This window comes from Notolabrus celidotus, chromosome 14 (assembly GCF_009762535.1).
Source record: "Notolabrus celidotus isolate fNotCel1 chromosome 14, fNotCel1.pri, whole genome shotgun sequence".
Taxonomy (NCBI): Eukaryota; Metazoa; Chordata; class Actinopteri; order Labriformes; family Labridae; genus Notolabrus; species Notolabrus celidotus.
The window spans coordinates 259,932-284,972 of NC_048285.1; the positions used below are offsets into that span (position 1 = coordinate 259,932).

The following is a 25,041-nucleotide window of genomic DNA, read 5'->3' on the forward strand; positions in this document are numbered from 1 at the left end:
CGTGGATAGTTGCGATCGTGGAATCGCAACTTCCTGGAGGGACTGATTAGTCGCTCTAATCTCTGTAACAGGATTTGATGGTCAATCGTATTGAATGCAGCGCTAAGATCTAATAAAACAAGTACGGAGAGAAGACCACTGTCTGAGGCCATTAGTAGATCATTGGTTACTTAAAAGAAATATATTATATTATAAAGAAATGATAGATCATTAGAATCGTTAACTTGTTTAAAATAACAACAGCAACAACAATAATTATAATTATCATTATTATTATCACCAGAAAATAAAAAATAAGTAATAAAATTAAAGAACAAAACAAAGTAAAGAAATGCTCAGTGTGTATCAGGATTGTGGGCTCATAGGAGAACACCTGTCTGGTGGGCTGCAGGCTGTCTCTCAGACGGTGACAGAGGTGGACATACCTTGCTGCGTCTGTGCTGCTGACTGGGACTTCTCCCAAAAAACTTTCATTTGATCTGGATCAGAGAGAGAATTAAAGTCCCAGACTGTGTCTCTGATCTTTGCGGTGAACTCTTCTCTGATACCTTCATACCTGCTGCATTGGAGCAGGAAGTGTGTCTCTGTCTCCACCTGTCTGTGTGGACAGAGCTGACACAGTTTGTCCTCTCCGGGCAGCCAGGTGTGTTTTTCTCTCTGTCTCTCTTCACGTTCCCTCCTAGATTTTAAACATAGGAAGTGGTTCTGTCCTGGCCAGAGACACGTCCCGTAGCGGTCCACGCTGCACCTTTACCTGTGGTTCAATGTGTGCAGCACAGAAGGAGCTCTGAGGACACCTGGTGGACAAATGAGGAACTACAGGCTCCATCTTACACACACACACACACACACACACACACACACACACACACACACACACACACGCACGCACGCACACACACACACACACACGCACGCACGCACGCACACACACACACACACACACACACACACACACACACCTCCCTCATGGCCTCTTCCTAATCTCTGATCCGGGTTCTGTTCTGCTGCAGGAGCGTCACACTTCACAGTCTGGCGAAACCTGAAGACGAGATTTCACACAGTGAGGACCCGTCTTTATCTCACCTCCTGCAGACTTCAGCTCTCTCGCCGTGACCTATCATGTGACCTCTGGAGCTGAACCAGGGACTGAGACAGACCGAGGAGGGGTAGTTATTGAGCTGGACCAGGGACTGAGACAGACCGAGGAGGGCGAGTTATCAGTGCTGGACCAGGGACTGAGACAGACAGAGGAGGGGGAGTTATCAGTGCTGGACCAGGGGCTGAGACAGACCGAGGAGGGGGAGTTATTAGTGCTGGACCAGGGACTGAGACAGACAGAGGAGGGGGAGTTATTAGTGCTGGACCAGGGGCTGAGACAGACCGAGGAGGGGGAGTTATCAGTGCTGGACCAGGGACTGAGACAGACAGAGGAGGGGGAGTTATCAGTGCTGGACCAGGGGCTGAGACAGACCGAGGAGGGGGAGTTATTAGTGCTGGACCAGGGACTGAGACAGACAGAGGAGGGGTAGTCATTGAGCTGGACCAGGGACTGAGACAGACCGAGGAGGGGGAGTTACTGGATCTGGTTTTAAATTGATTGCTAAGAAAAGTCACAAAGTGAACTCAGCTTTAGCTTCATGCCGGTGTAAATACGTAGACATAAACACTGACCGAGCTGCACACGTTCATCCTGATATTCAAACCTGAAGGGAAGCAGACTGCACACCGTGTAAACCTGGAGCATAGTGCCCTCCAGTGGTGGGGGTGAAATCCAGCAACTGTAACGAAGTCGGTCCACTGAGCACATCGGTCCAGATGATCTGAAACAGAGTTTCTGATGTGACTTGAGTCTAAATAAACATCTCTGAGGTTCTGATGACTTCAAACTCTAAACACAAATATATGAAACACCTCAAAGCCAAACGCTGCCGTCCTCACAGAGACATCAGCTCCTGTTTCCCACCAGATACTGGAAACCATCCATTGACACTTTGAGGTCCTGCTGTCCACACCTGCGTCTAAAAGGTGGATGAAGACAGACATCTATCAGTTTGTTGACCGCTCCTCTAAAGCTGCGAGTTTAGTATTTCTGCCATCGCTCTCTTGAATGTTGGAACCAGAAGGGACCATATTCAAACGTGAGGATGGAGAATAACCAGCTAAAGGAGCAGAATCTCAATAATCAGTGTGCAGAGAGGCGGCCCCACTGGAGCAATCAGATTTCAAGGGGGCCGATGCTACTCTTCTGGACAGGATCCCAAATTTACATCTCAAGCTACTGCCAGTTGTTTAACTTTAGGTTTGAGAGGCAGTAGTTTCACCTGTAGGGACATCACGGCTCTGTGTGGACCAGTCACATTCTACCATTTCAAACTGGGAGAAGAATTTATCACTCCTTTTTAAACAGGAGAGGGTCTTTACCAAATTTAAAAAGTTTACTAACCAGAAGGACTAAAGATCTCTAACTTCACAAAGACACACTTCACACAGCCGTCTCATTTTCAGAGTTTAATAGTTTAAGAATGAAAAAACAACCTATACGTTTCCTCCTCACACACTGACCATAATTTGGCACAAAATCCCCCAGAATCCTCTCCAGTGAGAGAAGTCAGTCACAGAGGCACTTATCATGAGCGAGCCAACGGTGAGCCAGTGAAGACACGGAGACGTCCAACAGAGCAGTGACCTCAGCAACCGTCTCAACGTCAGAGAGAAAACCTCAACTAGAGCTAAAGATAGAAAACACCAGAGAAGAAGGTCTCCTCCACGGCGAAGAGGAGCGTGTCCTCCACGCCAATGAAGAGGAGCGGCTCTTCCTCTATGACGAAGAGGAGGAGATGCTCCTATTCGTCGTGGAGGAGTGGCTCTTCCTCTATGACGAAGCGGAGTGACTGCCTCTATGATGAAGAGGAGCGTCTCCTCTACGATTAAGAGGAGCAACTCTTCCTCTACGATTAAGAGGAGCGACTCTTCCTCCACGATGAAGAGGAGCGACTCTTCCTCCACGATGAAGAGGAGCGTCTCCTCCTCTACGATGAAGAGGAGCGTCTCCTCCTCTACGATGAAGAGAAGCGTCTCCTCTATGATGAAGAGGAGCGTCTCCTCCTCTACGATGAAGAGAAGCGTCTCCTCTATGATGAAGAGGAGCGTCTCCTCCTCTACGATGAAGAGGAGCGTCTCCTCCTCTACGATGAAGAGGAGCGTCTCCTCCTCTACGATGAAGAGAAGCGTCTCCTCTATGATGAAGAGGAGCGTCTCCTCCTCTACGATGAAGAGAAGCGTCTCCTCTATGATGAAGAGGAGCGTCTCCTCCTCTACGATGAAGAGGAGCGTCTCCTCCTCTACGATGAAGAGGAGCGTCTCCTTCTCTACAATGAAGAGGAGCGTCTCCTCCTCTATGATGAAGAGGAGCTTCTCCTTCTCTGTGATGAAGAGGAGCGTCTCCTTCTCTACGATGAAGAGGAGCGTCTCCTCCTCTACGATGAAGAGGACCGTCTCCTCCTCTATGATGAAGAGGACCGTCTCCTCCTCTATGATGAAGAGGAGCGACTCCTCCATGATGAAGAGGACCTTCTCCTCCTCTACGATGAAGAGGAGCGTCTCCTCCTTTATGATGAAGAGGAGCTTCTCCTTCTCTATGATGAAGAGGAGCGTCTCCTCCTCTATGATGAAGAGGAGCTTCTCCTTCTCTATGATGGAGAGGAGCGTCTCCTTCTCTATGATGAAGAGGACCTTCTCCTACTCTATGATGAAGAGGAGCTTCTCCTTCTCTATGATGGAGAGGAGCGTCTCCTCCTCTATGATGAAGAGGAGCTTCTCCTTCTCTATGATGAAGAGGAGCTTCTCCTTCTCTATGATGAAGAGGACCTTCTCCTACTCTATGATGAAGAGGAGCTTCTCCTCTGTGATGAAGAGGAGCGTCTCCTTCTCTATGATGAAGAGGAGCGTCTGCTTCCCTATGATGAAGAGGATCTTCTCCTCTATGATGAAGAGGAGCTTCTCCTCCTCTACAATGAAGAGGAGCGACTACTCTATGATGAAGAGCGACTACTCTATGATGAAGAGGAGCGTCTGCTTCTCTATGATGAAGAGGAGCTCCTCCTCTATGATGAAGAGGAGCGTCTCCTTCTCTATGATGAAGAGGAGCGACTACTCTATGATGAAGAGGGGCGTCTCCTTCTCTATGATGAAGAGGAGCTCCTCCTTCTCTATGATGAAGAGGAGGGTCTCCTCCTTTACCATGAAGAGGAGGGTCTCCTCCTCTACCATGAAGAGGAGCGTCTCCTCTTTGATGAAGAGGAGCGACTCAGCATGGACAGTCCACAGTCATGTTTTATTTTCTTTTATTTAGACAAACCCAAATAAAAGGCACATAAAACATTGCGCATGTTTCCATAATTCTTCTGAATGGACATTAAAAAATGTAGGAATGTTTTTACCTTTCTGCTAATCAGAAAGCCTAGCCTTCGTATATACAAAAATTACCATGTTAATGTTCTAATACAAAAAGTTTATAAAAGGTTTGTTTTTCTTGCATGAGTCTCTTTGCTAACACGTCCTCTGAACTAAATGGTTTGTACAAAGATATACATTCATTTGCCTTCACATCTGCCAAATTCATCACACAAACTTTAAAACAAATAAAAAACATCATTTGGCCAAATCAACGTTTTCACATTAGGTTGGAGTCAAATTAAACCACGTGGTCAAAACAAATAAAGATCAATTCATGTTGTTCCTGAAATAAAACATCCTCAGGATTCAAAATAAAAAGCTAATGAAGACGTTGTTTGGTTTCTGGACCCGACGGATCCTCAGCCATCTGAACCGATGAAGGCTTCTTCACCGAGCTCTTCGTCATCAGACCGTCCAGAGGAAGAGGTGACGTGTGGAAGAGTCTCGTGAAGGATTTCAGGCACACTTTGTTTACGGCCACTGAAGAAGGACAAATGACACCTCACACTTTCCGCCATCCTACTTTTTTTTAGTGTTTTCTTTTCATAAAAAGTCACTATCCTTCTAAGAACAGTCGTTGGACTCAAACCTAGACCGGACGAGCTCCGTCGTCCACATGTAACATTGGAAACAAAAGAAAATGAGAGATAAAGGAAGTCATTTTCCAGGATCATAATGCCATCAGTTTTCGAGCACTTCTCTTGGTGGACATATTGGCATGCAAAGACTGAAGCTAACAGGCCAACCCACATGTGAATGCACCAAATATAAATGCCCTCTAAGTACCTCTCCTCTGTAGTGTGCACATCCTACAGTTTGCTCCAAGTGCTTCAGGGACCCTGCACTGAACTACGGCCTTCACTACCAAAGGCTTCACATCTACAAACTAGCTTGCCGGCTGTGTTCGCTGTGATACAAACAGGAACTGTGGGACAGTATGCAGGCCTGGTGCAGGACCAGCTGAGATCACAGAGGAGGCTTTCAAACACCATCAAAGTCCAGGTGCTGAGATGAGACAAACCCAACCTGGTCTGCTAAGTTCTCCAAACCAGCTCTGCATGGGCGTCAACATCACAGCCCTCACATGGACCGACTGAGAGGAGGATCTGACTCTCTTTCAAACTGCAAGAACGGGGGACAATCACAGTGCTTACGAGACAACCCAGCTGAGAGAGTCCAGGTGAGGAGACAACCTAGCTGAGAGAGTCCAGGTGAGGAGACAACCCAGCTGAGAGAGTCCAGGTGAGGAGACAACCTAGCTGAGAGAGTCCAGGTGAGGAGATGGTTTTCTGACTGATCTCATTTGGTAATAGAACACCAAAATGATCCCACGGTCAAACAAGGGTGAGTCAGCAACGCAGCATTATGATTTGCTTTTAGTCTGAACACAGCTTTAGAGCACTGTTAGCTCCTGCTTCAGAGTATGTTCTCTCCTAATAGAATCTTGGGTACGATGATTAGACAACATGAGTCAGAGCAGCAAGGACGATAGCCATCTTACCACGGTGGGCAGGAAGTGGTAGAAGCTCACAAAATGAATTGTCACCACCGGTTTATGTGGCAGCAAGATAGCAGCCTTTTGACCCTGTGCTGTTCTGGTTGACCTACAGTATTCACAGCCTCCTCTGTGATCACAGCATCAACTGTTCAGTGAAGATAACCAATAAAAGAACAGCTGGAATTAAACAACAACCCAAGCAAAGTCAGACCTGCAGAAAAGTGAACCCATCAAAGAAAAAGGCTGGAGGGATGATGGTTCTCTGGAAACTACAATCAGGTTTGTCAAACAGTTAAAGGCCACCTGATGGGACTTTGTTCTTTAAAGCAGGGCTTTGTACAGAAGAGATTTGGATGACATATTTTAAAAGTTCCTTCAGTAGAGGGCTCGAGTCTCAGCAGGCAGCTGTGGCGGTCTAAGTAATCCTTAATGCCACAGTCAGACTACACGTTAACCGCATCATCTTTTTAGAGGCATCAGGACCCGACAGCTCTGTAAGTATATAGTTTGATCCCGTGTAGTGCGTCATAGTGAACAACAATCAAGACCACACCTGGGACTAGGTCAACGTGGTCTTCTTTAAGGTTACCTGTGAAAGTGCTCGTTTTCATGTACAACATCAAGCAAAGGCTCCCTCTGCCCTTTCTGCTATTTAACCAGAGAACAGAGGATCAAATCAAGGCTCCCCCAACGTTCAGCCGTCGACAGGAAGCAGTCTGATTGGGTATCAAGGAGTTTCTCCTCAAGGACTTGCATCCCAAGAATGTAGTCTCAATCCAGACCAAGTGGCACTGCTACTTTGCTTAAGGACAGGTCCTCATCAAGGAGAACACTTACATATACAAGGAACAGTCTCAGTAAGTCATCCTCAAGGACAAGTCCAACGAGGAAATGTGCCCCTTAAAGAAAGACTTGCCCTAGTTTGAGACATGTCCTTACATGAGTCTTTTCATGAAGTAAGTCTTGTTCTTAAGTTAGATAGGGCTTGTGACTTTGCCTCAAGAAGGGAGCTCTTTCTTCAGTAACACATGCAAGACTTCATGTCCTCACCTGAGACCTGTTCAAGGTCTTTCCTCAATTGTGGCTCTCATGGAGTGAAGCTTTTATTTCACAAAGGGTGTCATTCCTCTCATGGCTTGCTTATAGACTAGATTTTCTTATTATCAAGTCTCAGGCAGGGGCAAGTCTTAGTCAAGAATAAGTCTTGCGCAAGGATAGTTCATCAATGCCCAATCTATAAACAAGCAGTAGCCTTGATCGGGTAAAAGTCCAACCCCATGGGGGGCCTCCATCAGGCATAAAGTAAGAACAAGTCTCTCTCCAACATATGTTCCTCAAGGGGAAGTCTTGCAAGAAGAGAAATGTCGCGCAAGGGAACATTTTCTTCAAGGAGCCATGTCTCTCTCCAGAGTCTCACTTAAGGTCAAGGTTTGCTTAAGGACACATCTCATGCATTGACAAGCCTCGCTCAAGGACATGTGTCCCTCATGAAGAAAGGCCATACTCAGTATCAAGTCTCTATCAGGGACCAGTCTTCTCTCAGAACAAGTCCCCGGTCAAGACAAAATCTTGTCCCCCAAAAAATTCTGATCAGGGAGAAGTCCTGCTTGAAGACCAGCCTCGAGAACAGCTCCCTACCAAATGAAAGTGTTGCTAAATGTGACGAGCTGTTCGAGGAAACTTTTCCCAGAAGAGGAATAGCAAAAGAAGTCTAGTTCGAGGGTAAGCCTTGGTCGGGGAGAGTTCCTCTTGAATCTTGCTGAGCGAGCTGCGGCGAGTGTTGACAGTGAGCATAGTTGAGGAGAGGTAGAGATCTTTCAGTAATGTTAAACACTTCAAATTAAAACCCAGAACTCTATTAGGGGCAACAACAAGAACTCATCGCAAACAAACTTCCATCAGGCACAGATGCCAAAGGGAATATGTTGCAGGTATGAAAAAGTGCCGGGTACCAACGTCAGGGCCAAACTTCCTTCAACTACCATGAATAAAGATAGGGCCCAGGTGTAAAATGACAGGGATCCCTTCTGAAGTGTTTTCAGTAGTTTAAGAACCACACTGCAGCTGCTGTATTAATGTTCATCAGGCTGCTTGTCTTAAGGAGACAGAGGTGGGTTCTGGTCATTATTCAAACAGAAGAACCTGACTCCAGCCTTTTTCCCTTGTTGAGTTTGCTCTGTTCTATCCAGATGGACGGCCTCATTAGTGGTGATGCAGTTCTTGCATTGTGACCTGTGGTGAGCAGGGAGTTCCCCACGCCCACAGGTGAAAGGCAATCAGATAGTGTTTGATATTTACAAAAAAATGGTCAGTGTTGAAACGTTCAAAGACTTTTCTCAGTAACCTTCCTGAGTTTGACTGACAGTGATGGGATCCTACACCTGCTTAAGGAAACCAACAAAACAAAGCACAAGAGTTAACTTTGGGACTGCTCATGTAGCACACAGTCTAATAAGCCACTGGGTGGCGCTCTTGACCTCTACAGTTAAGCATCAGTAATCAGAATTTAAAATCATTTGACCTTTGATAATACTGCCATTAAAAGGCAACACCTAGGGGACATGCTTTTACAACAAGACATTTCCTCTTTGCTGTACCTTCAACTGTCTAGTCCAGATTTATAAATACAAACAAACACGTGTCACAGGTTAACGTGTGCAGAACATCCAGCTGTGACTGGTTTCCAGCAGTGTTGAAATACAGACACAGGGGGAGCAGATGGATCAGACAGAACCATCAATCAAATTAACTCGATAACCCCCCAAAAAAACATGGAAGCTTTGTTTAACTTTAAAATACATAAACTATCAAATACTGATAAGTCCACTAAAAGAACAATAAAAAACATAAAACAAAATCTGCTTTAAGAGGAAGCATTAAGTCCAGCCATACACTTCCATTGAAGGAGCTTTGAAACAATGCCTCAGGTGTCCCGCATCACCCATGTTGAAAGTCCCAACCTGCTGAGGAGATCCTCTTCAGCGGGTCACTTTAACAGACTATGTCCTTCTGCGTCTACAGACAACTTTAAAGTCCGGGAAGGGGTTTGGCTCCCAGCAGCACGCTGTGTGTTCACTGCTGCCACAAACCAGCTCACCCATCTGTCAGAGAGAAACTAGGGAAGTGTGAGAGGAGTTAACAGGGATAAATACACAGTACTGAGAGCTGTCACAGGTGATACCGTCCAAACTGCCTGCTAATATTCAACTGACTCAAACTCAGCCCGACCAACCTGAAGAAACATGAATGCAAACATGATCAAAGTTCAAATGAGATTTAAAATGAAGTAATATCATCCTAATGACATGATGGGTAAGATGCCAGAGGGTTCTCGGTTCATCATTGTGGCTTTGAAACGCCCCGTCGTGGTCTGAATGCTGTCCAAAGGGTTTACCCCGTCTGTTTGAATCAAGCTTTTAAATGGAAACACTGCACTTACAAAATCTTTGGCATAAAATGTTTCATATTTACACTGAATATCTACACCAAATTTCAGCCTTCAACCTTTCCCAACAAAGTTAGCGTTTTAAGAACAAGATCTGAAGTCCTCCGGAGACTGGATTCAGGACTCTTCAGGAGCTTCTTCATGTTTCTGATGGTTTCTACTGACCCACAGAAACTGCTGAATTTAAATCTGGCCTCTAATAACCCAACAAGAACATACCACAAATCTGAGCATCACTAATCAATAGTTTGGGTTCTACCTCCACGAGCGGGGCTTGAAATACTTCAATGTTTTCATCAATGTGATGAAATACCTCAGCTATATTAACTTCTCTGTTCTCAGGGTTAGCCATGTCAGACCTCAATCTGTCAAACTCCTACTCATGTAATACAGAGTTATTCTTTCCAATATTTAAGTATGAAATGAATAAAATAAACCGTGTCTGAGGGTTCATTGATCCTACAGTCCGTCAGACCATGCTAACAACCTGCTCGCCAAAAACAAGCTGAAACCTAATTTCTTCTGAGAGTAAAAGCCTAAGAATGACGACTCCAGGGAGTTACCCTTCATCGCCCCCTCAGGTCTCAGGTACTATCACTCCTCTAAGGTTGGACAGTTTAAACTATTATCAGGCAGTTCAAACATTATCAGCTCTAACGGGGGCTTAATGCCAGCTCTACCAGGGCGGGGAGGAAGGCAGGACCTGGGATAGAAAAGGCATGCTCTCCATGGGTCTCATGGCAATGTTGAGCGGCCCTGTGATATTCATGGGCATGGGCGTGGTGATGGCCACCGGGTGGGCGATATTCATATGTGCTGTGGTCGGGATGTTGACGGAGGCCAGGTTGACGGGGCCAGTGATGGTGACTGGGTGCTGCAGGTTGACTTGAGACGTGATGTTGACCGTGCTGGTGGCGATGTTCATCTGAGCTGCGATGGTGACTGGGTTACTGAGGTTGCCGATGCGGTTCATAGCAGAGGTGATGGCTGCCGAGTTGGTGACCGGCGTTGTGGCGGCTGAGTTGTTGTGCACATTGTTGGCATCTGTGTTAATAAAGAAGACAGACGACAGACAGTTCAGGGCTGATTCGCCTCTTTAGTACACATCCTGTCCAGAACAGGGAGAGCCAGCAGCCCTGTGCGCTCCGAGGCTGTTACGTCACTGAAAACATCAACGCATCATCATTAATACATTATGACAACTGTGGGAGTATGGATGAGGAACCTACCTTTGTGAGAGTTGTCAATTAGGACTTGGAAGGAGTTATTTAAAATCTCTCCTACCGTCAACTCACCTGAGGGGTAAATTCAAAAAGCAGGATCAATAGACTAACCAGCTAACTGTCCATCTGCTTTCATTCAAAACGTTCATTTAAACAGTATAGCCGGCTTCATCGGTAACGCTGCATTTCCACCAAAAGTACCCAAAGACTGTAGTCCCAGGTGTTAACTTTAGCAGATTAAAGGTTCCTCCAGGTCACCCAGAGTCACCTGAAGGCTGCTCAGACATATCTTTTAGTCCCAACCCCGTAAAACCCAGCATCTTTAAAAAGGTACTGTCCACCTCCTGCAGGTGACATTAACACCAGGAAGTATTTCTCAACCCTTCTCACAGAGCCGGTTCCCGGAGAGAGTTCTTGTGGTGGAAACACAGATTTACGCATTAGAGAGGACATCTAGATCTACAGCTGGATGCACACTACCCTGCAGGACCTGCAGTCTGATCCCAGGTGAGATCAGGTTCTTTACAAACTCAGTAATAGGGTCAAAAATGACCCACCTTGAAATACCTTTAATCATAAATGTTTATTTATATAATCCCAACACGTTATCTGAAGACTGTTTCCAAACAGAGCAGGTCCAGACCGTACTCTATGTCCCCAACATGAAGACAGGCTCAGATCCAGTCCCTTCTTACAGACAGGACTCAGTCTGATCTGCATGTTACAGCATGTTGGTAATATCAGGATGGTTTACTCAGTGATGATCAACTCAGGACTGAACTGAGCAGAGATCCCTCATGAAGCCTGGGAGTGTGCATCCAGCTCAGTGTCACGGTCCAGTTTGTGGTTGTTTTCAAACATCTACTGATCCTGCTTAATGAAATTTAACCTTACATCAACAAAGATCTACGTCTTCACAATAGGAGAACCTTAAATACAACCTGAGAGACAAATAACATCTAGACTTCAGAGACATTACAGGTGAGGGAGAAACTGGCCACTTAGAGGGTAAAATGGAGTGTTTGGGGGTTTCTGCTACGAGCTACTGGATTACCTTTTCTGGGCCCTGAGTGGTTCCACTGCCAGTCACTTATGCCTATTCAGAAATACAGACACATACGGGGGTTACAAGGCAGCAGGGCCATCATCTGAGGGTCAGCTTCAACAGGGTTCATGGAGAGGGGACGTAACATTTAGGCTTATGGTACGAGTCATGCTGCTGTTGTCGCTGTGTTGGGCAGCAGGAGTGTCAAGAACAGATTTCAGGGCATTGATCAAACACACAGGAGAGGGCTCAGAGGACAGCAGAGTTCAGGAGTTAGTCCTTCTCCTAAATACAGCATGTTAAACACATAACAATAAACACTGACAGATTAAAAACACGCAGGGCGAACACCATTAAATCGTCTCAAACAGCAAAAATGCAGGAGAATCCCTCTCAAGATTAAATGTTCAGAAGCTTGGAGTGGCAAACATCCAGAGTGCAGCCTGACGGACAGACCGGCTGCATCCCCTGAGCACCGGCTCGCCTTCAGAGTGCAGCCTGACAGACAGACCGGCTGCATCCCCTGAGCACCGGCTCGCCTTCAGAGTGCAGCCTGACGGACAGACCGGCTGCATCCCCTGAGCACCGGCTCACCTTCAGAGTGCAGCCTGACGGACAGACCGGCTGAACACCGGCTTGCCGTCAGAGTGCAGCCTGACGGACAGACTGGCTGCATCACCTGAACACCGGCTCGCCTTCAGAGTGCAGCCTGACGGACAGACCGGCTGCATCACCTGAACACCGGCTCGCCTTCAGAGTGCAGCCTGACAGACAGACCGGCTGAACACCGGCTTGCCGTCAGAGTGCAGCCTGACGGACAGACAAGCTGAACACCGGCTCGCCTTCAGAGTGCAGCCTGACGGACAGACCGGTTGCATCACCTGAACGCCGGCTCGCCTTCAGAGTGCAGCCTGACGGACAGACCGGCTGAACACCGGCTTGCCGTCAGAGTGCAGCCTGACGGACAGACCAGCTGAACACCGGCTCGCCTTCAGAGTGCAGCCTGACGGACAGACCGGCTGAACACCGGCTCGCCTTCAGAGTGCAGCCTGACGGACAGACCGGCTGAACACCGGCTTGCCTTCAGAGTGCAGCCTGACGGACAGACCGGCTGAACACCGGCTCGCCTTCAGAGTGCAGCCTGACGAACAGACCGGCTGAACACCGGCTCGCCGTCAGAGTGCAGCCTGACGGACAGACCGGCTGAACACTGGCTCGCCTTCAGAGTGCAGCCTGACGGACAGACCGGCTGAACACCGGCTCGCCTTCAGAGTGCAGCCTGACGGACAGACCGGCTGAACACTGGCTCGCCTTCAGAGTGCAGCCTGACGGACAGACCGGCTGAACACTGGCTCGCCTTCAGAGTGCAGCCTGACGGACAGACCGGCTGAACACCAGCTGGCCTTCAGAGTGCAGCCTGACGGACAGACCGGCTGAACACTGGCTCGCCTTCAGAGTGCAGCCTGACGGACAGACCAGCTGAACACCGGCTCGCCTTCTAACCTTGAGGTATGAACAACCTGTCGGACTCCTGAACATAACTTTAGCACACCAACGACATTCAAGATTTTTTACTACTCATTAACTTTAACGTTCATCATTAAACAGCATCAAGCTAACCAAGCTAACTCTAACCATGACTGCGTTTGTATCGAGCACAGGTGAGTTACCTTTAGATCTGAGTTTGAGAGAACGTCACTACCTGTCCCAAACGTTCCCACCACAGCTTTTATCGAGCCACGCCAACCAACAGCATGGTATGGTTAGCATTAGCTAGACAACGCTAATGCTTCCCTAGCTAAACTGTTCTGTAGCTGCACAGAGACAGGTGCCGAGTTTCTGTCAGATGGTTGACTGCTGAACCAGAGAGGGGACTGGTGATCACCTAGTAGCCAGGTAGATACTCTCTTCTCTAACAAGCACGAGGAGGTCACTTCACAGGAAATGTTTAATCTATCATAAACATGGAGCTGGTGACATCACTGTGCCGCTGACGGAGAAGTCGTCCCCCCCCCCGTTAATAATGACATCATCACACATATGAATGGAGGGTCATCAGGTGTGTTTCTCTTTGGGATGGATCAGTCAGACGTTCCTACCTTTGTTGTTGCAGGGGCTGTTGAAGCTGGCCTGGCCGTGCGTCTTGAGGTGACTCGTGATGTAGGCGGCGCTCAGCATCTTACCACAGATGTTGCAGGTGACTTTACCTTCATGCCTGATCATGTGGGAGCGCAGACGGTCTTTGGTAGCGAAGGCAGAGGTACAGGCCTGAGACAGAACAACAGTTTATTTATTCTTTAAGCACCTGAGGATGCCGACCTCGTGTCTGGATTAATCAACAGAAAGACATTAAATAGACGTGTGACCACAGAGCAGCGGTCTCCTGTGTCTGTGCTGCTGATGGACATGATTCACAGTGATCCTCACGGGTACTGAACAGAGGAGCATGTAGGAGGGTCTTACCGTGACTTGGCACTTAAAGGGCCTCTCTGAGGAGTGGACGTGCTTCACATGACAGCTGAGGTGATCAGGTCTGCAGGAGGAGAGAGAGACTTTGTATTCAGCATGTCATTCAGAAACCAGGGTCATACGGGGCCTCACTTTCAGAGCAGACTCTGTTCTACACAAAACAACCAATCACTGCAAGTCTCACTCCTAATAAGGGAAGTCCAGCACAAACTTAATACAGAGGTTTATCATAATGACACAGTGAGTGTCTGCCTGGCTGCCTCAGACACGCCGAAGACGCTGCATCTCAGCGCTTCAGCTCGCTGTCCCCTATACGTGTCAGGGCAGGTCTGACCACTGCTCCCGTCTTTAGCTCACACACACCCGTCCCTGTTCAACTAACTGTACAGAACGTTGGTCACAATCATTGGGTCCTAATCTCCTCTGTGACTGAAGTAAGCTAACACTAACACAATGATGCTAATGATAAAGATGGCAGCTGTCAGACATCAGGAACATGGTGAAGGTATCAGGTATCAGACACTCTGCTGCTGCTCTGAAGGAAAGACCTAGAGTTCAGATGGACCCGTGTCTGTCTTTAAGGGTCTCTTCTGTGAACCTGCCGCCCGTCCTGTCTGTGGTACCGTGGTGACAGGCATAAAAACTAAACCACTATATTTCCCCTCATTTCAGAATCTCTAAAACCAGCCGGCAGACTTAAAAACGCTTCACTGGGTTCAACTTTGAGATGTGGGATCAGGTTTAAGAGGACCTGTACATCTTTAAAGATTTACAAACAAACAGCTGCCAGGTGTCCCTGCAGACGTACCTCGAGAAGCCCTTCCCGCAGACGGAGCAGATGTAAGGCTTGTGGACCCCCCCGTCGTGGGAGCGGACATGGTACGTCATGCGGTCCTTCCTCTTGAACCTCTGCTGGCAGATCGGACATTCAAACGGTTTCTCGTCCGAGTGTGACAGCTTGTGGCGGTTCAGGTGGTACACGTCTCTGAAGGCCTTCCCGCACATGTCACAGCCGTGGTTCTTCTTCACGGGTTTGGGGGGCTTCTTGGGGACGCTCTGCTGCTGCTGCTGCTGCTGCTGCTGCTGCTGCTGCTGCTGCTGCTGCTGGTGCTGGTGCTGGTGGTGCTGCTGCTGGTGCTGCATGGGGGTCATGACGCTGGTGCCTGTGGACGTGGACGTGGTGGCTGTGGTCAAGATTCCAGCTACGGTCGTGATATAAGACTGGTTGGGGTTGTTCTCTCGGGGTACTGTGGATATGAGGGGCACCATGGTGGGGGCTGTCTGTGTCTTCTTGGGTCTGGACACCATCTTGATGCCAGTGTGGCAGGACTCGTGCCGCCGCAGGTGGTAGCTGTCTCTGAAAGCCTTGTTGCAGTAGCCACAGATGAAGGGTGTCTTTGACTTGGGTTCCTTTTTGACCACAGCGACAGGAGGCCCGCCCCCCCCTCCTCCTGTCCCACTGGCCACATTGTCTTTAAGGAGTTCTGCAGCGCTGACGGGGGGCTTCTGGTCCAGAGGGATGGGCATCACTGGTTTCTGATCAGGCGGCTCAGATCCTGAACTGAGCAAAGGCAACAGACTGTTCCCGGCTACCTGATGCTGGTGATGCAGAGCCTCGTTGGCCTGCTGTGACAAGAGACAGGACACACAGAAAACCACGTTAATTCACAAAACCACGTTAATACACAAAACCACGTTAACGCTGGGGTTGGTAATCAGATTTCAGTAAGTCCTACAGAAAATGTAGATGTACTGTAGCGTCCGTCCGGACGCTGTAGGGATGACGAGCCGATCCGTGAACACGTTGATCTTGTAATAACCGGTCACTGTCAGCCGTGATCACACCAACCAACAAAACAACAATCAATGTTTGAATGAATGAAGAACTTCTCCTCTTGTCTCTCCTCTCTCCCGCTCACACACACTCTACACCTCTCCTGATGCCTTCACTAACCGTCAACACTGTAGGAATTATGAGCATCTACACTGAACACGTTAACAAACAGTAGATCTGTTACAGTATTATATATGTGTTATAACTTTTCTCCTGATATCGTGTCACCAGTACAACTGGATAATGCTAGCATGACAGTTGTGAGTACTAACAGCAGCCATGTTTGTTTGTGTTTTTAACTTTCACTATGAGAATGTTTTGGTGAGGACCGGTTTTGAATCAGTCACCATCATATGGTCGCAAGTCAGTGGCGCTCATGCTTGTGAGCGGGGGGGGGGGGGGGGGGCGTCATTTCGGAGGAGCTCCGAGGGAGGGGGGGGGGGGGGGGTTAGACGGAGTCCTGAGGTAATGCTACATTCAAACTCATGCTAGTTTTCCGAGATTACCAACCCTAGCTTTAACACAGAAAACCACGCTAATACACAAAACCATGTTAACACACACACTGATTTTGTGTCACAGTCAGGTATGGCTCACAGTCGGGTGTGGCCGCTGTACGTCGCAGCGTGAGGTCTCTTTACAAAGTTATACCTTCACCTACCGGTCTGGCAGACCTGCTCCAGTACTTTCAGACGTGTGTGTTATTGTTTTCTGAAGCCACTCACTGACCATCCTGTGTCGTGTAGCTCTTAACTTTTCAAAGTTATGATCCCGGTCTCCTTGTATGAGACGTGAGAAGCGGCTAACTGTGGAGCCCTGCAGTCGGTCTGACCTCCCTGTGACGACACAGTGTCTTAGTGATCAGACTCACCCTCTCACAGCTCACTTGTTTCAGAGCAGGTGTTCTGTAGAGGGATGAACAACATCACTAAACCGTTGTTCTTAAAGCTAAATCAAACTGAGACAATACAGAAGAGAAGCTTCAATAAATAAAGCAGCGACACATAGGGAACACGTAGCCTCTACAAAGACGTGTTTGGGGACATCTTTAGTCTGCAGCTGCTGGCAGGCATTGTGTGATTGGTCATGGCTGATCCTCTGGGGGGCAGGATCAGCAGAAGGTGGGGAGCTGGGGGATATTAAGCAGAGATCCACGATGTAGGCAGAAACTTTACAACAGGTCATCTCAGAGACGAGGTGATGCAGGGCGACTTGTTCTGTAATCAGCAGCGGCCAGGGTTAAAGACCTGACCCGGGCCTTTCAGGTTCAGCCAAGCATCCCGACCCACAAGGCAGGGGGGCCTGAGGGGGGCAGTTCCAAGTGCTGCTTTTTCCCCCCACTGTGTTCTTTGACGGACGACAACTGATGCTCTTATGCTCTAACCCTAACCCGGGGGGGGGGGGGCTATAAGAGCTGCTGAACCCCCAGCACTGGCCGCCATGCTGTGTGTGAGCGTGCTGCTGCAGAGAGACGGGGCCGTCACAGGTTGTCCACTTGCTTTTATTTCCTCCACACTGCAGCAGCACACTCACCACAATCATTACTGCAATTAGCATTTTGTGTGTGTGTGTGTGTGTGTGTGTGTGTGTGTGTGTGTTTGTGTGTGTGTCTGTGTGTGTGTTCGGTCACAGACGAGCAGACACACAGTGGAGCGGCCTGCTGTTCCACCACGCTGCTCCCATGTTTGACTCAAATCTGTTGTGAAGGCCATGAGCCGGTCCAACACAAACACCACCAAAAACAGAGCCACGGAAATTAACAAGAAATAGTCCAAAAACATCTAATCCGGTCTTTGTTTGAGTCCCTGCGAGGACTCTGATCCACCATGACCGAGTCCGTCTGAGAGACGCCGCCATGCACGCCGTGAAACTCAGGAACACCTTTAAACACAGACCACGTCATCCGTCTCTGAGAACCAGGATCCAGCCTCATCGGGGTGTCCACGACAACACGCTGCAGCTTTAACAGAAACACCCTCATCACTCTCATCCTCATCACCCTCATCATCATCACATCACCTCCTCCTCACCAGCTCCAGGTAATCTGGCTGCTGTTACACCAACCTGTGACTAACAGCTGCAGATCTTTAACTGCATGCATGCACACACACGCATGCAAGCAAACAAACAGGCGCAGCGCTCTACAGGTATGACAAACACCATGGCAACAGAAAATCCATCACATCAGACTCTTCAGGCTGAATGAACCTGAGTGGCTCGCGGCCTGAAGAGTCGGGCTTCACAGAAACATGATGGAGGTAAAACCTGAACCGTCATGTGATGAGTCTCCTGCTTAGGTTGAACAGCAGCCAGAGAGACCTGCAGCCAGAGAAACCTGCAGCGGAGGTGCAGAGCTCTGGATGAACTCCCTCCCGGACTCAGGAACCACTCTGCATTAAGAACTTTAGATTCATACATACAGCAGTGAACACAGATGGAATAAAACAGTTAAACTTAATCATTAATCACTCAGAGGGAGTTTGATGCTGTCACTTTTATCGTTTATGTTTACCCCCAACACTTTCACTGCTTCCTGTTAGAGACGTCTTCATCATACCTGACAGATACAGGTGAGCTCTGTGGACACATCCAGCTCTGAACACACCACCAACCTTACACAGCCTCCCTGAAGCCTCCGAGCATCATGGGAGCTGTAGTTCATCTGTACACATGGAAACTATGAAGGTATCTCCCCCTGTGTTCGAGTCCTGAGGGGTCTGTGTTATTAACAACATCACGAACACAAGAACACACGAGACAACGCTGAGGGAGCAGATCCACATCCAGGTGAGAACCCTGAAGAGATCTAACACCTGGACTGTGGATCAGTGAGGCAAGCACACCTAGACAACAGCGAGTCAGTCCCCATCAGAGCAGAGGCTGATCTGTCTGATTACTACAGCCCTGTATTTCACAGCTCAACTGTCACACCTGGTGAGGTCTGTCTCTCTCATCGACGGGAACCAACGTTTGAGTTTTAAACCTTTAAAGTTCACACCAAGAGGAGGAGGAGGAGCAGGAGGTCACACGATGATGGTTAGAGCTGTTAGAGGCACTGAAGGTACTGAACGTAGTGAAGGTGATACAGGTACTGGAGGTGATACAGGTGATACAGGTAGTAAAGGTGATGAAGGTAGTAAAGGTAGTAAAGGTGACGAAGGTAGTGAAGGTAGTAAAGGTGATGAAGATAGTAAAGGTAGTAAAGGTGATGATGGTAGTAAAGGTGATGAAGATAGTAAAGGTAGTAAAGCTGATGAAGGTAGTAAAGGTAGTAAAGGTGATGAAGGTAGTAAAGGTAGTAAAGGTGATGAAGGTAGTAAAGGTGATGAAGGTAGTAAGGTAGTAAAGGTGATGAATGTGATGAAGGTAGTAAAGGTGATGAAGATAGAAAAGGCAGTAAAGGTGATGAAGGTAGTAAAGGTGATGAAGGTAGTAAAGGTGATGAAGGTAGTAAAGGTGATGAAGATAGTAAAGGCGATGAAGGTAGTAAAGGTGATGAAGGTAATAAAAGGTGACGAAGGTAGTAAATGTGATGAAGGTGACGAAGGTAGTGAAGGTAGTAAAGGTGATGAAGGTGACGAAGGTAGTAAAGGTGATGAAGGTGATGAAGGTAGTAAAGGTGATGAAGGTGATGAAGGTAGTAAAGGTGATGAAGGTGATGAAGGTAGTGAAGGTGATGAAGTTAGTAAAGTTGATGAAGGTAGTAAATGTGACGAAGGTGACGAAGGTAGTGAAGGTAGTAAAGGTGATGATGGTGACGAAGGTAGTAAAGGTGATGAAGGTGACGAAGGTAGTAAAGGTGATGAAGGTGATGAAGGTAGTGAAGGTGATGAAGTTAGTAAAGGTGATGAAGGTAGTAAATGTGATGAAGGTAGTGAAGGTGATGAAGGTAGTGACGGTGATGAAGGTAGTGACGGTGATGAAGGTAGTAAAGGTGAGGAAGTTAGTAAACGTGATGAAGGTAGTAAATGTGATGAAGGTAGTGAAGGTGATGAAGTTAGTAAACGTGATGAAGGTAGTAAATGTGATGAAGGTAGTGAAGGTGATGAAGATAGTAAAGGTGATGAAGGTAGTAAATGTGATGAAGGTGATGAAGGTAGTAAAGGTGATGAAGGTAGTGAAGGCGATGAAGTTAGTAAAGGTGATGAAGGTAGTAAATGTGATGAAGGTAGTAAAGGTGATGAAGATAGTAAGGTGATGAAGATAGTAAAGGTGATGAAGGTAGTAAAGGTGATGAAGATAGTAAAGGTGATGAAGGTAGTAAATGTGATGAAGGTGATGAAGGTAGTAAAGGTGATGAAGGTAGTAAATGTGATAAATGTGATGAAGGTAGTAAAGGTGATGAAGGTAGTAAATGTGATAATGTGATGAAGGTAGTAAATGTGATGAAGGTGATGAAGGTAGTAAAGTTGCTGAAGGTTAGTAAATGTGATGAAGGTAGTAAATGTGATGTAGATAGTAAAGGTGATGAAGGTAGTTAAGGTGATGAAAGTATTAAATGTGATAAAGGTATCAAATGTGATGAAGGTAGTTAAGGTGATGAAGGTAGTAAATGTGGTGAAGGTAGTAAAGGTGATGAAGGTAGTAAATGTAATGAAGGTGATGAAGGTAGTAAAGGTGACGAAGGTAGTAAAGGTGATGAAGGTAGTAAATGTAATGAAGGTGATGAAGGTAGTAAAGGTGACGAAGGTAGTAAAGGTGATGAAGGTTGTAAAGGTGACGAAGGTAGTAAATGTGATGACGGTAGTAAAGGTGATGAAGGTAGTAAATGTGATGAAGGTAGTAAACGTGATGAAGGTAGTAAACGTGATGAAGGTAGTAACGTGATGAAGGTAGTAAAGGTGATGAAGGTAGTAAATGTGATAAATGTGATGAAGGTAGTAAAGGTGATGAAGGTTGTAAAGGTGACGAAGGTAGTAAATGTGATGAAGGTAGTAAAGGTGATGAAGGTAGTAAACGTGATGAAGGTAGTAAAGGTGATGAAGGTAGTAAATGTGATAAATGTGATGAAGGTAGTAAGGTGATGAAGGTAGTAAATGTGATAAATGTGATGAAGGTAGTAAATGTGATGAAGGTGATGAAGGTAGTAAATGTGATGAAGGTGATGAAAGTAGTAAACGTGATGAATGTAGTAAAGGTGATGAAGGTAGTAAAGGTGATGAAGGTAGTAAATGTGATGAAGGTAGTAAAGGTGATGAAGATAGTAAAGGTGATGAAGGTAGGTAAAGGTGATGAAGATAGTAAAGGTGATGAAGGTAGTACAGGTGATGGAGGTAGTAAATGTGATGAAGGTGATGGAGGTAGTAAATGTGATGAAGGTGATGAAGGTAGTACAGGTGATGGAGGTAGTAAAGGTGATGAAGGTAGTAAATGTGATGAAGGTGATGAAGGTAGTACAGGTGATGGAGGTAGTAAATGTGATGAAGGTGATGAAGGTAGTAAAGGTGATGAAAGTAGTAAATGTGATGAAGGTAGTAAAGGTGCTGAAGGTAGTAAATGTGATCAAGGTGATGAAGGTAGTAAAGGTGATGGAGGTAGTAAATGTGATGAAGGTGATGAAGGTAGTAAACGTGATGGAGGTAGTAAATGTGATGAAGGTAGTAAACGTGATGAAGGTAGTAAATGTGATGAAGGTAGTAAAGGTGATGAAGGTAGTAAACGTGATGGAGGTAGTAAATGTGATGAAGGTAGTAAATGTGATGAATGGTAGTAAGGTGATGAAGGTAGTAAAGGTGATGGAGGTAGTAAATGTGATGAAGGTAGTAAAGGTGATGGAGGTAGTAAATGTGATGAAGGTGATGAAGGTAGTAAAGGTGATGAAAAGTAGTAAATGTGATGAAGCTAGTAAATGTGATGAAGGTGATGAAGGTAGTAAAGGTGATGAAGGTAGTAAATGTGATGAAGGTAGTAAAGGTGATGAAGGTAGTAAAGGTGATGAAGATAGTAAAGGTGATGAAGGTAGTAAAGGTGATGGACGGTAGTAAATGTGATGAAGGTGATGAAGGTAGTAAAGGTGATGAAGGTAGTGAAGGTGATGAAGATAGTAAAGGTGATGAAGGTAGTAAAGGTGATGAAGATAGTAAAGGTGATGAAGGTGATGAAGGTAGTAAAGGTGATGAAAGTAGTAAATGTGATGAAGGTAGTAAAGGTGATGGAGGTAGTAAATGTGATGAAGGTGATGAAGGTAGTAAAGGTGATGAAGGTAGTGAAGGTGATGAAGATAGTAAAGGTGATGAAGGTAGTAAAGGTGATGAAGATAGTAAATGTGATGAAGGTGATGAAGGTAGTAAAGGTGATGAAAGTAGTAAATGTGATGAAGGTAGTAAAGGTGATGAAGGTTTTGTAGCAGGTCTGATGTGAACTCTCTGCTGTCCTCGTGCCTGTTAGCTTTCCGTTTACAGAGTTAGCATTAGCATTCGCTTCGTGTTACGCTGTCCTGAAAGGAATCACGTAATTAACCGTCAGAGATCTGAACCGGGATCACGGAGCACCGAGCCCCGGGACGAACACCGAGCCCCGGGGTGATCACGGCGAGGCAGGTAACTGTTAAGAGGAGAGTGGCAAGCTAACAGTTAGCAGTTAGCTCCCCATGCTACTTAGCTGCTAATGCGCGCGCATCAACAGCATTAGCAGCATTAGCATCGTTAGCCTCACGGTTCTTCTCACTGAGAGCAGCTCACCTCTAACCCTCACACAGCCCGGAAACTAACCCTCACAGCCCGGCCGGCCCCGAGTGAGACTCGGCCGGAGGGTTTGATGGTTAGTTCTGTGTTAGCACTGAGCTACAGAAACACAGAGCTAACAGGCTAACAGGCTAACGCTGTGACGCTTTGTTTTGCTCCTTTAACTCGCTTTGCTTTCACAAAGTCAGAAACAAACATTAGGTTGACTGTATTTAAGTGGGTTATCACGCCTTTACGCAGGTTCCCGCACTGCTGCGGGGCTGTGTTACTTACTTGGAATAAAAACGTACTCCAGCTCGGCTCCATTACAGCTCTCTGCAGCACACAAGCTCCAATCTGCAGACACCTCCAACAAACCTGCAACAAAGCGGCCAAACATGGCAGATACAACATCCGGTGTTCTGTCCAATCCTGCTTCCTATCAAGAGATGATACAAACAGGCCGTGCGCATGCGCAGCCACAGTCCTGTTCGCTTGTCACCATTGGATTTGGGGTGTCAGTTCATTGAGCTTTGCTTACACTCACACCCTCTTCGACAGTTTAATAAAAGAGCATGAAGACATGCCGTCCTTCTTAAACTCCTTCCTCCCTGTTTGAAACTCAAACTCGTATAAACATCAAACATCTACAGCTGCTACTGCCTGCTGGCTCTACGGCAGCACAACTCCACAGAGCAGCAGAACTCGACAGAACACCGGTAACCCCAGAGCTAACTATCAACCCATCACTAAAGCAGAAACACACACTAAGTGAGATCAGACTCAACACTTACAGAATAAACTTTATATTTAGTCAAACTTCTTCTTCAGAGTGAAACACCCCCAATGAGACTCAAATGAAAGTTAAGGATCTGAAGTATGAATGTGTCTGATGTATTTTATGGGATTGTATATATTTCATAAAAGTACTGATGCCCAGCCCAGGTTAACTTTTCTATAAGCTTTCCTTTATGGTGAATCTAAAGTCTTTAAAGGTGAGAGGACTGGGAGAACATGGATGCAACTCTTTTCTTGATTTAAGACTTTCAGGGTTTGAGATCATCGCTCGCACCCTGAAAAAACAGAAGTTATCTTTACAACCATAGACGATATAACAAACGGCATCATTGTCCACCTACCACGAAGCCAAAACACTTAGAGCTCCCCCTGCTGACTGTATGCGGTATAGTTCATAAGCCCTGCCCCTCCATGTTAACAGATGGGACATGGGTCAAAGTGTAAAATCAAACACAGGTCAAATAAATGTTCCTCAAACATGGTTTCTGTCATTATGGTTCTTATCATGCTGATTTATGTCTCAGTTCATGTTTCTGTTTACTTTGAATTATTATTGATGATATAAAAAGAGGGGGGCATTAGGTTTGGGGGGGGTTGACATGAGGTTGGGGGATGACATGAGGTTAGGGGGGGGGTGACGTAAAGTTTGGGGGATGACCATAGACTGTATAAAATATGGACGTAGTATCCGTGACGTCACCTATCTGTTTCTGAAGAGCTGTTTTGAGACCAATTGTCGGCAGCAGCCATATTGCTTCTGTGGAGCCAGTGTGACGTAAAGAGGCGGAGTTTGAGCCTTCTAGCCAACAGCTACAGTGTTCCTGCAGGCAGCTGTGTCTCTCATTGGAAGACTAGTAATCTCGATATCTTCGAAATTGCCGCGTTAGAAATGAGAAATGAGCTATCCAGACTACACTCATCTTTTGTACCAGGCTGTAAACATGTTTATTTCTGCTGCAAAGATCGTCTTTTCCCATTCATGACATTCGTGACTTCCAGTACTTCCGGAGCCAGCCTCAAGTGGATCCTCTATGAACTGCAGCTTTTAACACTTCCGCATTGGACTCATATTTTAAGACTGGAGGTTGCCGCTTGGAGATGACATGAGGTTGCGGGGGCGACATGAGGTTGCAGGGGTGACATGAGGTTTGGGGGGTGACATGAGGTTTGGGGGGGGTGACATGAGGTTGGGGGGATGACATGAGGTTTGGGGGGATTACATAAAGTTTGGGGGATGACATGAGGTTTGGGGGGATGACATGAGGTTGGGGGGGTGACATGAGGTTTGGGGGGATTACATAAAGTTTGGGGGATGACATGAGGTTTGGGGGGGTGACATGAGGTTGGGGGGATGACATGAGGTTTGGGGGGATTACATAAAGTTTGGGGGATAACATGAGGTTTGAGAGGATGACATGAGGTTGGGGGGGATTACATAAAGTTTGGGGGATAACATGAGGTTTGGGGGGATAACATGAGGTTTGAGAGGATGACATGAGGTTGGGGGGATGACATGAGTTTTGGGGGGATTACATAAAGTTTGGGGGATAACATGAGGTTTGAGAGGATGACATGAGGTTGGGGGGATGACATGAGGTTTGGGGGGATT

General features: G+C 46.8%; 2 protein-coding genes across 8 annotated transcripts in view; one reads left to right on the plus strand and one right to left on the minus strand.

Annotated features, from left to right (window-relative positions):
- Nucleotides 1-4,317: 4,317 nt before the first annotated feature.
- LOC117825249 (vascular endothelial zinc finger 1-like) lies at nt 4,318-23,067 on the minus strand. Of its 7 annotated transcripts, none has more exons than XR_004633809.1 (8): nt 22,929-23,067; nt 14,947-15,764; nt 14,133-14,202; nt 13,769-13,937; nt 11,679-11,720; nt 10,631-10,696; nt 5,714-10,445; nt 4,318-5,651 (listed from the first exon to the last, which is right to left on the minus strand). XR_004633809.1 is itself a non-coding variant. In XM_034700975.1 (7 exons), exons 1-7 carry the CDS (start codon nt 23,046-23,048, stop codon nt 10,078-10,080), a joined length of 1,653 nt encoding a protein of 550 aa, XP_034556866.1. In that variant the 5' UTR covers nt 23,049-23,067; the 3' UTR covers nt 4,318-10,077. The 7 variants fall into 7 exon arrangements, 3 of the variants coding, with proteins under 3 accessions (XP_034556866.1, XP_034556867.1, XP_034556868.1); XR_004633808.1 differs by having other exon boundaries at nt 5,683-10,445; XR_004633810.1 differs by lacking the exon at nt 10,631-10,696.
- Nucleotides 22,355-25,041, plus strand: part of ngef (neuronal guanine nucleotide exchange factor) — a 48,292-nt gene continuing 45,605 nt past the window's right edge. The window contains exon 1 of the mRNA XM_034700973.1: nt 22,355-22,511. The gene's annotated coding sequence lies outside the window, so the exon portion shown is untranslated. The remainder of the gene's footprint in view (nt 22,512-25,041) is intronic.